Source organism: Chlorocebus sabaeus, chromosome 16, assembly GCF_047675955.1.
Source record: "Chlorocebus sabaeus isolate Y175 chromosome 16, mChlSab1.0.hap1, whole genome shotgun sequence".
Taxonomy (NCBI): Eukaryota; Metazoa; Chordata; class Mammalia; order Primates; family Cercopithecidae; genus Chlorocebus; species Chlorocebus sabaeus.
The window spans coordinates 18,132,931-18,147,105 of NC_132919.1; the positions used below are offsets into that span (position 1 = coordinate 18,132,931).

Here is a 14,175-nt window from a genome sequence, read left to right on the forward strand (position 1 = left end):
TCTGACGTGTCCCTCCTCCATCATGACACAGCCCTCTTCCCCCACAGACTCCCCTCCAGGAATCCCTCATCGAACTCAGCGACAACAGCCTCAACAAGATGGCCACCGACATGTTCCTAGGTGTGGCAGTGGGACTGCAGCCAGGGCTCTGGGCTGGATGAGATCCAGCACTGTGTGGTCTCTACTGGTTGCCATTCCTCCCTGGTCTTCGGATTCTTTCCCCTCCCCCAGCTCAGACATAGGACACATTTAAGAGAAAAGCAGCTCCCAGCTGCCTGTGGCCAAGGCTCCCAGGGAGGGGCTCAGTCCTGGGGCTTCCTGGGGTGGGTGGACAACTGGGGGTTTGGTGGGTCTGAGTGGGATAGGTCTTTCCTACAGCTGTGATGAGGTTCATGGGGGATGCCCCACTGAAGGGCCAGAGTGACCTGGACGTGCTTTGTAACCTCCTGAAGGTCAGTCCAGCCAACTTTGCCAGATGCCTCCTTTCCTGCTCTGTGGCTCAGTTTCCCCATCTGTCAATGAGTCACAGGACATTAGGGTGGGAAACCTCTCCCATGGTCCAAAAAGGAATGCATCATGCTGATGGGGAGGGGGCTGGAAAAGGGACACCAGGCCTGTCTTCAGGTGCCCACCCTGTTCTTATGTACCTGGTATGTGACATAGCCCCTAGCCTGTCTTTGGTGTGTAACCTCCCTGTCCTCCTTCAGCTGTGCGGGGACCATGAGGTCATGCGGGATGAATGTTACTGCCAAGTTGTGAAGCAGATCACAGACAATACCAGCTCCAAGCAGTGAGTGAACTGGGCTTTATACCCCACCATCTCCTCACTGTGTCCATGCTCCAGGAGGGGTCAGTTCAGCCTCCCACCTCCTCAGGCCTGACCTCTCCTGGATTCTCTTCCCCTCACCTTCGTCCTCACTCAATAGAGCACGTGTTTTGAAATTACTTGGTCTGGAACACAGCATTTCTACTCTCTGAACTTTAGTGCCCTCATCTGTAAAATGGCAATGATAATGTGTAAGTCCAGATTCTTAGTTGCAAGTGACAGAAACCCAACTCAAGCTGATTTAAACAAAAGGGAGCTTGTTGATTCAGAGAAGTGAAAAGTCAGTGAGTATGTGGCCTCAGGCATAGCTGGATCCAGGTGTCATTAGGAAGCAGGCTTTCTCCATCTTCTGGCTCTGCTTTCCTCTGTATTGATCATTCCCAAACAGCCTCTCCCACAGAGTAGCAAGGTGGCAGGTCTGGGGTGACAGCTCAGCAATCCCAGAGAAAGCAAGACTGACCCAATATTTGCTGTAGAAATTCCTTTTTTTTTTTTTTTTTTTTTGAGTCGGAGTCTCACTCTATCGCCCAGGCTGGAGTGCAGTGGCGTGATCTTGGCTCATTGCAAACTCCGCCTCCCGGGTTCATGCCATTCTCCTGCCCCAGCCTCCTAAGTAGCTAGGACTACAGGCGCCCACCACCACGTCTGGCTAATTTTTTACATTTTTAGTAGAGACAGGGTTTCACCATGTTAGCCAGGATGGTCTTGATCTCCTGACCTCGTGATCCGCCCGTCTTGGCCTCCCAAAGTGCTGGGATTATAGGCATGAGCCACCGCACCCAGCCTGCTGTAGAAATTCTTAAATCCAGGCTTACAGGCCTGAGTTGGTCACATGTTCAACCCTGAACGAACTATGCCTATCCCTAGGCTAATCACTGTGGTCAGGGGCTGTAGTGCTCACATTGACCAAACCTGACTTCCATGCCCATCTCCAAACCACAGGGATCTAGAGCGGGGTGGGTGGTTTCCCAAAGGAAGCCCAAGTGTTGTTCCCAGACACCAGATATCCCTACAAATGAAACCCTCACACCCACGACCATGTGAAGATGAATTACTGTGTTCCACTCATGCAGGGCCAGCACACAGTAGGTGCCCAATATGTGCATGCTCTTGTTACCATCAGGTCCACCCTCCTGTCTTCATCTGCACTACCTCCTCACTTGCTCTCCATCTCCTCAGGAATTTTAGAACCACTCAGCTTGTCCTCCTGCTCCTCCCAGCCCTGGGCCTTACCTGGCATGACCTCTACACAGTCTCAGCAGGTTCCCCTTTTCCCAGAAGCCTCCCTAGAGAGATCCCCTACCTGTTGTGAGGCAGAAAAGAGAAGAATAGGAGAGGAAAAAGTCACAGTACTTCCCCTACCTGGGGAAGATGTCTGGGGTCCCACCCTCTTCCGTCCCTATCCCCCATCCTGACTTCTCAAGCAGAATATGCCTTTTGCATGGCTTTAAGGCCCACCTGCCCTGGGCCTCCTCACTGGGCAGGGAGGAGCATCTTCAGGGGACAGGAGCTGCCTGAGAGTTGGAATCTGTCTCAGTTCAATCCCAGGAGGCTCCTGGCACACTCTAGTGCTGTGGCCACCTGTGATGTGGCCCCCGTGTGTCCTTGCAGGGACAGCTGCCAGCGAGGCTGGAGGCTGCTATACATCGTGACTGCCTACCACAGGTGCTCTGAGGTCCTCCACCCACACCTCACTCGCTTCCTCCACGACGTGAGCCGGACCCCGGGCCTGCCCTTTCAGGGTGAGAGGTCGATGAGTGGGGACCCAGGGCTGCATGCTTCTCGCATGGGGACTGGGTGGGCAGCTGGTGGGAGGGGAAACCCAGAGGGCCTCACTTTCACAGGTGCTGAGCGATATTTACTAATATTAATATATTCCCCAAACATTTGTGAGGGTCCACAGGGGCTGGCGTGGTGGTTTGTCTGATCTAATGGAGGGGGTGGTCAGGGATGACTCCTTGGAGGAAGTACTGCCTTGCATAGGAGGGGTTTCCAGGTGGAGTGAGTGACAGGAGCAAAGACCGGAGTGGGAATGTGTGGCACGTGGGAGAAGGGAAGGAGGTGGGCAAGAATCCAGAGTACCGGAGTGCAGCCCTGCCTCTCTGACTGTTGGGACTCAGCAAGGGTATTGAGGGATCTGGGCAGAGGTGGGCCCAAGCTGGTATCATCCCCCTTAGAATATGGAGAAAGGGGGGCCACTCTTCAGCATTGTTTCCATAGCAACCCCTGGGGCTCCCGAAGAAGGAGGCTGGGGCCGCTGTAGTCACCATGGCAGCCGTGGAGGAGATAGGAGACCTTACCCTTCCTGCCTCTGAATGCTTCTCTCTGATTCAATTAACAAACATTCAGCCCACAGATGAATAGACCCACCTCCCCCATGGAATAGCTCCCAGATGCATAAAGGCAACAGAATGTGCCCTAGAACTCTTGACTCAGAGAAATGGAGCACTGATGCTGGGGTCTCCTGCCCTGGGAGGCCTGAGTGAGGGAGGGCGGTTGGCAGGGTATCCCAGCTGGCATGAGCAGAGCTGCATCTCCCTAGCCACAGAGCCTATTGGATACAAGCTCCCCAGTCAACAGCTCAGGGTGACAGCAGTTTCCAGGATCATAGGTTGCCAAGGGGACTGTGGGCTGGAAAAAAAGGTCCTTAGACACATGGGATGTGGGTTCAAATCCAGGTCTTAACCTCTAGCTCTTGACCTTGGGCAAGTCACTGTCCCTGTCTGAACTGTTTCCTCAACTGTCACATGGGGGAGCAAATGCCTTCCCCACAGCTTGTGGAGAGAATGCAGTGGGCTCATGGTTGGTGGCAAGAGGAGCCCCTTTCTCCCACAGTCCACCTTGAGCAAGGCCTGGACTCCCTGCTTCTGCAGGGATCGCCAAGGCCTGTGAGCAGAACCTGCAGAAAACCTTGCGCTTTGGGGGTCGTCTGGAGCTCCCCAGCAGCATAGAGCTTCGGGCCATGTTGGTAAGCATGGGGTGGGAGTGGGTTCAAAATGAATGGGAGGCTGGGCGCAGTGGCTCATGCCTGTAATCTCAGCACTTTGTGGGGCCGAGGCGGGCAGATCACCTGAGATTAGGTGTTCAAGACCAGCCTGGCCAACATGGTGAAACCCTGTCTCTACTAAAAATACAAAAATTAGCTGGTTATGGTGGCAGGTGCCTGTAATCCCAGCTACTCGGGAGGCTAAGGCAGGAGAACTCCTTGAACCCAGGAGGCAGAGGTTGCAGTGAACCAAGATCACGTCATTGCGTTTCAGCTTGGGTGACAGAGCGAGACTCCATGTCAAAAAACAAACACACAAAAAAATGAATGGGAAACAAAAGCCCTGCCCAGAGACCTCTCTGTCAGGTGCATTGCACTCAGGGGCATGCAGACAGGCTCTGCAAAGTCCAGGTGCTCAAGTGTTCCTACATGTGCAAGCCCAGGACCTATTGGCTTGGGAACTCCCACGGCAGGAGACAAGGGCTGTCCCAGATCCCAGGACCCAACCTGTCATCCCTCTCCCACCTGCTTATCCCCAGGCAGGCCGCAGTTCCAAGAGGCAACTCTTTCTTCTTCCTGGAGGCCTTGAACGCCATCTCAAAATCAAAACATGCACTGTAAGTGAAGGCATGTCTCCTGCAGCCAGGTACTGAAGGGGCAGGGACAGGGACAGCCCAGGCTCCAGGATGGGGGAGGAGTAAGCCCCCAAGGATGTTGAGCCCTCCCAGGCTCTTCCACAGCCCCAAAAGGCAAGACTTATTTCTTAGAAGAGCAAACTGCACCTTGGAGAGGTTAAGCCTCTAGCTCAGGGTCATCCTGCAAAAACGGGACAGAAGCAGATTTTGAACCTAAGTCTCAGACCGCAAGCTGTGTTCTTTCCCTGCCTGAGGCTGATTCTCAGAGACCTCAGAGGATTGTGCGCCTTTGTGAAGAGGGCTGAGGAACTCCACACATGGCTTCCGGGGGCCTGAGTGGGGCCAGAAGGACAGAGGTCAAGCCCAACTGGCATGGCCTCATCTCTTCCGCCCCACCCCCAGGTGGCCCTGGACGTGGTGGAAGAGATCTGTGCTGAGATGGCTCTGACACGCCCTGAGGCCTTCAGTGAATATGTTATCTTCGTTGTCACCAACCGTGGTGAGTGCCAGGAAGAGTGAGCATGCTGGACCCATTCCCATCCCCGGGCCTTGGGCCATGTGGGGCCCTCCATCCAGACTTTAGGGCCCAAGTCAGGTACCACTTCCTCCAGGAAGCCCCTTGAACCCCAAGCAGAAGGATCTCTGTGTGTACCGAGCACCCCCAGCCCTTTATCTGTCCCTTTCTGCTTTGCTTAGTTTGCCTCACCTTATGGTGAGGGCCCTCTCTCATCCCTCCCTTTGCCCCTCAGGGCATGCTCAATGAGAGGACACGGGCCGTGCCCTCAAGGAGATTACATCCTGGGAAGGTTTCCATTAATATTGCCGCACTCCTGGAACCTAAAGGTGCAAGCCTTCTTTCCTGCCTCTCATGCCTTAATAATGGCCAGAGAAGCCCCTCCCGAGGTGTCACTATCCCCTCTAGAGGGCTCCTGGGACCCTAGGTGACTGTCACGCATCCCAAAGGCCCTTCCATCTGCTGCCTGGCACTCTAGATCATGGTCTTGCCTCCTGTCACTAGCTGGTCAGCTCCAGCAACCCCCAGCCAGCTCTCCCTACCGCTGCCTCAGCCCTCAGCCGTGTGCCGTCAGCCCTGCCTGCCCAAGTCCAGTTAAGACATTAGGGGAGAATGGCAGGTAACAAAACGGTCCTAATAACTGACATTTATCAGACGGATGCTGTGCCCCAGGCACAATTCAAAGCATTTCAGGCTGGGTATGGTGGCTCATGCCTGTAATTCCAGCACTTTGGGAGGCTGAGGCGGGTGGATCTCTTGAGGCCAGGAGTTCCAGAGCAGCCTGGCCAACATGGCGAAACCCCATCTCTACTAAAAATTAGCCATCCATGGTAGTGCGCACCTGTAATTCCAGCTACTCAGGAGGCTGAGGCACGATAATCACTTGAAGCCAGGAGGCGGAGGTTGTAGTGAGCCATGATCATGCCACTGTACTCCAGCCTGGGTGATGGAGTGAGACTCTGTCTCCAAAAAAAAAAAAATTAAAAAAAAAAAAGGCCTGGCGTGGTGGCTCACACCTTTAATCCCAGCACTTTGAGAGGCCGAGGCATGTGGATCACCTGAGGTCGGGAGTTCGAGACCAGCCTGACCAACATGGAGAAACCCCGTCTCTACTAAAAATATACAAAATTAGCCAGGCATGGTGGCATTTGCCTGCTACTCGGGACGGTGAGGCAGGAGGTTGCGGTGAGTTGAGATCATGTCATTGCACTCCAACCTGGGCAACAAGAGCGAAACCCCATCTAAAAAAAAAAAAAAAACCGGGTGTGGTGGCTCAAGCCTGTAATCCCAGCACTTTGGGAGGCTGAGACGGGCAGATCATGAGGTCAGGAGATAAGAGACCATCCTGGCTAACACGGTAAAACCCCGTCTCTACTAAAAAAATACAAAAAATAGCCTGGCGCCTGTAGTCCCAGCTACTTGGGAGGCTGAGTCAGGAGAATGGCGTGAGCCTGGGAGGCGGAGCTTGCAGTGAGCCGAGATGGCGCCACTGCACTCCAGCCTGGGCGACAGAGCGAGACTCCGTCTCAAAAAAAAAAAAAAAAACGGCATTTCATTCTGTGAACTATTTTAATCCCCACAACAACCTTATGAAGTGGAGACTGTTAGTCTTTCCATTTACAGGTGGGGAAACTGAGGCCCAGGGAGGCTGTATTAGTTTCCTATTGTTGCTATAACAAATTATCACAAATTTATTGGCTTAAAAAAGACACAAATATATTACCTTATAATTCTGAAAGTCAGAAGTTCTAAAATGAAAATGGCATCAGGGCCAGGTTCCTTCTGGAGGCTCTAGGGAAGAATCTGTTTCCTTTCCCTTTCCAGCATCTAGAAGCTGCCCGCATTCCTTGGTCCATGACCCCTTCCTCCATCTCCAAAGCCAGCAGTGTAGAATCCTCAAATCTCTCTCCCTGCCAGCCTCTGCTTCTGGTCTCACATCTCCTCCTCTGACTCTGACCCTTCTGCTTTCCTCTTATGAGGGCCCCTGTGCTGATGATGTTGGGCCTGCTTGGATAATCCAGGATCATCTCCATCTCCAGATCCTTAATCACATCTGCAGAGTGCCTTTTGCCAGGAAGGTGACATATTCATAAGTTCTAGGGATTAGGACCTGGACATCTTTGCAGGGGTCATTATTCAGCCTGCCACAGAAGTTGTGACTTATCCACAGTCACATAGTGGTAATCATGTCATCATACCAAACCCCCTCTCTTTAGTAAGATTTTACTGCAGATGTGAGATGGGTGGCAAAAATGTCAGTGCAAGAGAGGAAAATTTGAGCCTCTCCCAGGCTCAGACCCCAATCCTCCCCACCCCCACCTATGCCAGGTGCCTGGCAAGGGGTCTCTCCTGAAGGAGGTCTGCAGAAAGCTACCCACTAGGTCTCGTAGTCTGAGGCCTCTTGTGTTTGTCCTTGTCCCCAGCCTCCTCTGGAAAGGAGCTGGGCCTTCTCTGAGCATAATGCAGGGCATTTTCCCAGATCCAGGCAGGGCACACTCGGGGCACTCTTCAGCAGCCCCTCTTTCCCCGGGAGAAATGGAGCATTACTTAAAGCTTTGCATTGGAGTTATTACCATCTGTGGTCATCAACATTTCAATAAAACATAGGACACCCCATTCGACAAACACGCTCTCCTTTAATGAGGAAGCTGTGTCCCAGAACAGGCAGGTGGCTTGTTCGAGGTGATACCCCAGCTGGGTAGCAGGTTGAGGTCTGTACACATGCTCTGTACAGGTGCACACATGTGTGTGCACATATGCCCCCACCCAGCCCTGTCTCCCTACTCTCTGCAGGCCAGCATGTGTGCCCACTCAGTCGCCGTGCTTACATCCTGGACGTGGCCTCAGAGATGGAGCAGGTGGATGGCGGCTACATGCTGTGGTTCCGGCGTGTACTCTGGGATCAGCCACTCAAGTTCGAGAATGAGCTATATGTGACCATGCACTACAACCAGGTCAGCACACGTGGGCTTCTCTGGACTCTGGGACCTTCTAGGCTCCCCTGGGCCTGTGAGTCAGACTCCACAGCTGTGGCATTTGAAGTGTTCATGATTCGGGCCCTGTGGACGTCTCTAACCCTGATGCCTCTGCTCCCCTATGTGGTCTCTTTGGAGAAGTCGAAACAGCCCTCACTACCTTTGAGGGCCTTTGTGCATGCCATCCCTCCATCTGCACTTCCCAGCTTATTTAAGTCCTCCCCAGCAAGCTGTCCCCAAACAACACCTCTTCCATTAGGCCCTCTTTGCGTTCCCCTTTCCTTCAGATGTCTTCCTCCTCTGAACATGGGCCTGTCCTTTGCTCCAAGTGCTAAGCCAGGGTTTGCTAGTATTGTCACTTTTGTCTGTGTGTTATTCTGTGAGACTTGGAAGTCCTCTAACTCAGGATCATGGAGTTTACAAAGTCTGGGTTCTCTCCTACTGAGCCAGTATGTGTGGAAGTACTTGAACAGAAAGTGTGTGTTTTTGTGGAACTGGTGCCAAAACTTCAGGAATTGTACACATTATGGTCACGTAGCTTTTGTGGTCACATGGTGTCACTGTTGAAGCATAGCCCTGTGCAGTCCGGCACCATGCTACTCAATGTGAGGCTTGTGGACTGGCAAATCCTCAAGTCCCACCTCAGACCTCCTGCCTCAGAGCCTCTGGAGCCCAACCTGGCCGTCTATTTTGGCAAGCCCTCCTGTGGCTCAAGCATACTCAGTTTTGAGAAACAGCAGGCCTGATAGATACATGACCACACTGCAGTGTTGATGCTCTGCTCTCACCAGCCAACCCACATCCTGGCAAGGTTGCTGTGGGGACTCCCTCATGGGCATCAAGGCCACAGCCCTCCCACATCACCATTATGTGCTTCTGCCATCATTCCCCAAAACCCAGGAAAGTAATAGGCCATCCTACCCCAGAAGAGGATGGGGCTGCAATCATTAAACATGCACGTCCCCAGTCCCCTGCAGCCAAGTGCCCATACATGTGCCTGCCTGGCAGCCCCTTACCCAGGTGCTCCCTGCAGGTCCTGCCTGACTATCTGAAGGGCCTCTTCAGCAGTGTGCCAGCCAGCCAGCCCAGCGAGCAGCTGCTGCAGCAGGTGTCCAAGCTGGCTTCACTGCAGCATCGCGCCAAGGACCACTTCTACCTGCCGAGCGTGTGAGCACCTGCCCTCCTGTCTCAGCTGGGGTGGACAGGCAATCCTGCCCTCTCAGCCCACCTCCACCCACCTCAGAGCTGGCTGTCCCCAGGCCCCCAGACTCCCCTCTTATACCAGTGGGGCTGTCTGGGAAGGGGCTGTCCTTGCCTGGGGGCTGAAGTTTTCCAACTAGCCATAGGAGCTGGGACCCTGCCTCTCTTTCGCAAGTTGCTTCTGGTTGATATTATTAGCTCAGAACAAAGGCAATGTTAAAAAAAGGTTTCAGGACACATGTTCCCTGTGGTCTAGGAAATACACGTGGCTATGCAGAAAGATTTAGCCACAAAAACATTCACTGCAATGCTGCTACAAGAGCAAAGATCAGAAGTAACCTCAATATCCAGCAACAGGGAGGAGTCAAGTAAATTATGGGTGTTAGCCTTTATTTACTTATATATTTAATTAATTATCGATTTTTTTCTTTATTTTTTAAAAACGATATACCACTTTTTATAGAGACAGGGTCTTGCTGTGTTGCCCAGGCTGAACTTTTTTATTTTTGTAGAAACAGCGTCTTGCTACTTTGCCCAGGCTGATCTTGAACTCCTGGGCTCAAGTAACCCTCCTGCCTCAGCCTCCCAAAGCAGTGGGATTAAGGCATGAGCCACCCTGGCTGGAATAGACAGCCTTTAAACTGATGTTCTCCAAGTTATAATTAATGCTCACAGTGTACATCAGTCATTCTCAAATTTTTGGTCTCAGGACCTTTTTACACTCTTGAAAAGAGCACCTCAGCTGGGCACGGTGGCTTACACTTGTAATCCCAGTACTTTGGGAGGTCGAGATGGGCGGATCACCTGAGATCAGGAGTTTGAGACCAGCCCGGCCAACATGGTGAAACCCCCTATCTACTAAAAATACAAATTAAAAAAAAAAATTAGCCAGGTGTAGTGGCGGGCCCCTGTAATCCCAGCTACTCAGGAGGCTGAAGCAGGAGAATCACTTGAACCCCGGAGGTGGAGGTTGCAGTGAGCCAAGATTGTGCCATTGTACTCCAGCCTGGTTGACAAGAGCGAAACTCCATCTCAAAATAATAATAATAATAATAGGCTGGGCCCTGTGGCTCACGCCTGTAATCCCAACACTTTGGGAGCTGAGGTACGTACATGGATCACCTGAGGTCAGGGGTTCAAAACCATGCTGGCCAACATGGTGAAATCCCATCTCTATTTTAAACACAAAATTAGCCGGGCATGGTGGCACATGCCCGTAATTCCAGCCGCTTGGGAGGGTGAGGCAGGAGAATCACTTGAAACCGGAAGGCAGAGGGAGGTTGCAGTGAACCAAAATCGCGCCATTGCACTCCAGCCTGGGTAAGAAGAACAAAAAACTCCATCTCAAAAAAAAAAAAAATTAATAATAATAATGATAATAATAATAATAACAGGACCTCGTGGCTGGGCGTGTGGTACACGCCTGTAACCCCAGGTACTTGGGAGGCTGAGGCAGAAGAATTGCTTGAACCCAAGAGGCAGAGGTTGCAGTGAGCTGAGATTGCACCACTACACTCTAGCCTGGGCAATGGAGTAAGACTCCGTCTCAAAAAAAAAAAAAAAAGAGGACCTCAAAGAGCTTTTGTTTATGTGGGTTATATCAGTTAATATATTTACCCTGTTAAAATATTGATGTACTAATTCAGTTAAAAATAAAAATAATAAACCCACTAAATGTCAATATAAATAACTTTTTGTGAAAAATGACTATATTTTCAAAAAAAATTCAGTGATTCATGGGTGTGGTGGCACATGCCTGTAGTCCCAGTAACTCGAGAGGCTGAGGTGGGAGGAACACTTGAGCCTGGGAGTTCGAGGCTGCAGTGAACCGTGATTGCACCACTGGACTCCAGCCTGGGTAACAGAGCAAGAGCCTGTCTCAAAAAGAAAAAAAAAAAAAAAATGAGTAGGAATTTTACATTTTCAAAGCTCTGTACTTTTACATTTTCAAAGCTCTGTACTGTCTGACTTAAGGCAGCTGGGTTCCCAGATCTGCTTCTGCAGTCAGCCTGTTGCCATCTCATGTTATGTAGCCTCTGGAAAACTCCACTGTACACTTGTGAGAGAACAAGAGAGAAAACGCCAAGTTCCTAGTGTTGTGATGAAAATAGTTTTCAACCCCCTTGACCACACGTTGAGAATCCCTGGAAAAAAGGAATAGTAAGATGATGTCCATAACATGTATATTCCAGCATCTGTAACACAGTAAGGGCTCAATATGTAAAACTCCTTATTTTTATTTTTATTTTATTTTTGAGACAGAGTCTCTTTCTGTCACCCAGGCTGGAGTGCAGTGGCCCTATCATGGCTCACTGTAGCCTTGACCTCTTGGACTCAAGTGATCCTCCCCCTTTAGCCTCCCAGGTAGCTAGAATCACAAGTGCATGCCACAACGCCCAGCTAATTTTTTTTTTTTTTTTTTTTTTTTTTTTTTTTTTTGAGACGAAGTCTCGCTCTGTCACCCAGGCTGGAGTGCAGTGGTGCGATCTCGGCTCACTACAAGCTCCGTCTCCCGGATTCACGCCATTCTCCTGCCTCAGCCTCCCGAGTAACTGGGACTACAGGCACCCACCACCATGCCCAGCTAATTTTTTTTGTATTTTTTTAGTAGAGACAGGGTTTCACCATGTTAGCCAGGATGGTCTCGATCTCCTGACCTCGTGATCCGCCTGCCTCGGCCTCCCAAAGTGCTGGGATTATAGGCGTGAGCCACCGTGCCTGGCCACACCCAGCTAATTTTTAAATTTTTTGTAGAGACGGGGGTCTTACCATGTTGGCCAGACTGGTCTCAAACCCTTGGGCTCAAGTTATCCTCCCTCCTTAGCCTCCCAAAGTGTTGAGATTACAGGTGTAATCTCAACGTGCCACTGCGCCTAGCCTAAAGCTCTTTTTTTGTAAGTGTGATTTTAAGTGAAAAGAGCAGGAAGCGGCCGGGCGCCAGTGGCTCACGCCTGTAATCCCAGCACTTTGGGAGGCTGAGGCAGGCGGATCACGAGGTCAGGAGATCGAGACCAACCTGGCTAACATGGTGAAACCCCGTCTCTACTAAAAATACAAAAAATTAGCCGGGTGTGGTGCAGGCGCCTGTAGTCCCAGCTACTCTGGAGGCTGAGGTAGGAGAATGGCGTGAACCTGGGAGGCAGAGCTTGCAGTGAGCCAAGATCGTGCCACTGCACTCCAGCCTGGGCGACAGAGCGAGACTCTGTCTCAAAAAAGAAAAAAAAAAGGAAGAAAAAAAAAAAGAGCAAGAAGCACATAAAGATATATTCCCAATCCCGGATGAAAATAATCATTGAGTTCTTACTTTTTGCAAGGGACCCTGCATCTGCATTATCTCAGCTATTCTTCCCAACTTCATTTTATTTTCCCTATTTACAGATAAGGCCCAGCAAGGTTATATGGCTTACTGAAGTCTAGCCAACTAACAATGGGGGAACCAGGATCCAAAACTGGGGAGACTGGGTTCAGATGCCAGGCCCTTACCCCAGCAGTGGAAAGAAGGACAGATGTTACCCAGGGGATCTCTTGGGAGCAGGGGGTCTCTCTCCTGGCTTTCTCCCAACCCTTCCTTCATCTGCAGCTCCAGCTGGTCAGGATGGGCTGGGACTGCTATTGATATTTTCCAGATGTCCAAAGAGGTAAAGGGTTTGCCTCAGGTAGCAGCCAGCATGTGTCAGAGGGAAGAGGGCTGGGACAAGCTGATGCCCAGGGGCCTCAGCCTGGAGGCCCAGCACTCCTCTGCTCAAGGCTCTACCCAGCCCTGTGGCTGCTTTGCCCACCCTGATGTTTCCTCTCACCCCTCTGGCTTTTACTTCTCCTTGGGGGCAGAAAGTATAAAGGATGAAATTGCCTTGGGTTCAAGTCTTGCCCCCACCAACCTATGCTGCTAACTCACTCAGTCACTGTGTAACCTTGAACTAGTCGGTGAACTTCTGAGAGCCTCAGTTCCCTTAACTGCAAACAGGGATCCTAGTGGTACTGGCCCTGGCCATGATTAAGCAGTACCAAGGCACTGTGGGCGCCTCTACCTCACCTTCAGCCCATTTACACTCCCTAGCATTTAATCTTCCAGGGAGGTGCATAGATCAGGTCTGCTCTGCATGCCTGCGGCACAGTGAGGATTGCCTGAGCCTGGGAGCTCACTCAGGACCTTTTTCCCCTCCCTCCGTACACAGGCGGGAAGTCCAGGAGTACATCCCAGCCCAGCTCTACCGTACAACAGTAGGCTCGACCTGGCTCAACCTGGTCAGCCAGCACCGGCAGCAGACACAGGCACTCAGCCCCCACCAGGCCCGTGCCCAGTTTCTGGGTAAGAGCTGCAGGGGAGGGGAGGTGATCATAGGGGGCTTTGCTGAGGAGGGTGGTCATGGAGCATGGATATGGAGGCACCTCTTTCTTTGCACAAAGGCATTTTTCAGTGCCGGTCAAGCTGAGCACCTGCCTGGAGAAAACATGTCTTTACAATTTTTATGGAGATGTCACCTAGGCTCAAAGTGGCCCTGGCAGAGGAAGAAGAGCTGCAAGCAGGGATAGAGGAAGAGGCCGTGAGAAGCGAGGCCAGATAGATGGGAGGAGACCCAGACTGAGGGCTCCTGCATTGGCTGGATACAGCCCAGAGAAGCTGTGCAGTTCAGGGCCATGGCTGTTGTCAGTGAACCCTGCCCAGCACGTAACTGCCACCCCCTCTCCCTGCCCAGGCCTCCTCAGCGCCTTACCTATGTTCGGCTCCTCCTTCTTCTTCATCCAGAGCTGCAGCAACATTGCTGTACCAGCCCCTTGCATCCTTGCCGTCAACCACAATGGCCTCAACTTTCTCAGCACAGAGACTCATGTGAGTGGCCTCAGCCTGGCACTGCCATCACCACCCTCTGTTCCCTAGTCCCCTACCCCCTCCAAGGGGCCAAGACCTCCAGCCGCCAAAGTCCAGTTCCACTGGTTACCACCTTTATGATCTCAGGCAAGTCTCTTGCCCTCTCTGAGCCTTGCTTTCCTCATCTGGAAAATGAGGATAAGAGCTGAGCCCACCCATAGGGCTGTTG

General features: G+C 51.8%; 1 protein-coding gene across 6 annotated transcripts in view; it reads left to right on the forward strand.

Annotated features, from left to right (window-relative positions):
• MYO15A (myosin XVA) overlaps positions 1–14,175 on the forward strand; it is a 62,750-nt gene that overhangs the window by 41,287 nt on the left and 7,288 nt on the right. For 2 of the 6 annotated variants that reach the window (XM_073004734.1, XM_037987254.2), the window contains exons 51-61: positions 48–120; positions 379–452; positions 708–790; positions 2,438–2,568; positions 3,700–3,794; positions 4,352–4,429; positions 4,850–4,946; positions 7,755–7,915; positions 8,970–9,103; positions 13,312–13,445; positions 13,834–13,967. In XM_073004734.1, the coding sequence (XP_072860835.1) occupies positions 48–120; positions 379–452; positions 708–790; positions 2,438–2,568; positions 3,700–3,794; positions 4,352–4,429; positions 4,850–4,946; positions 7,755–7,915; positions 8,970–9,103; positions 13,312–13,445; positions 13,834–13,967 (1,194 nt within the window). Of the gene's footprint in view, positions 1–47; positions 121–378; positions 791–2,437; positions 2,569–3,661; positions 3,795–4,351; positions 4,430–4,849; positions 4,947–7,754; positions 7,916–8,969; positions 9,104–13,311; positions 13,446–13,833; positions 13,968–14,175 lie in introns of those variants that run through there. The other 4 variants (XM_073004736.1, XM_073004733.1, XM_073004735.1 and 1 more) reach the window with 4 other exon arrangements.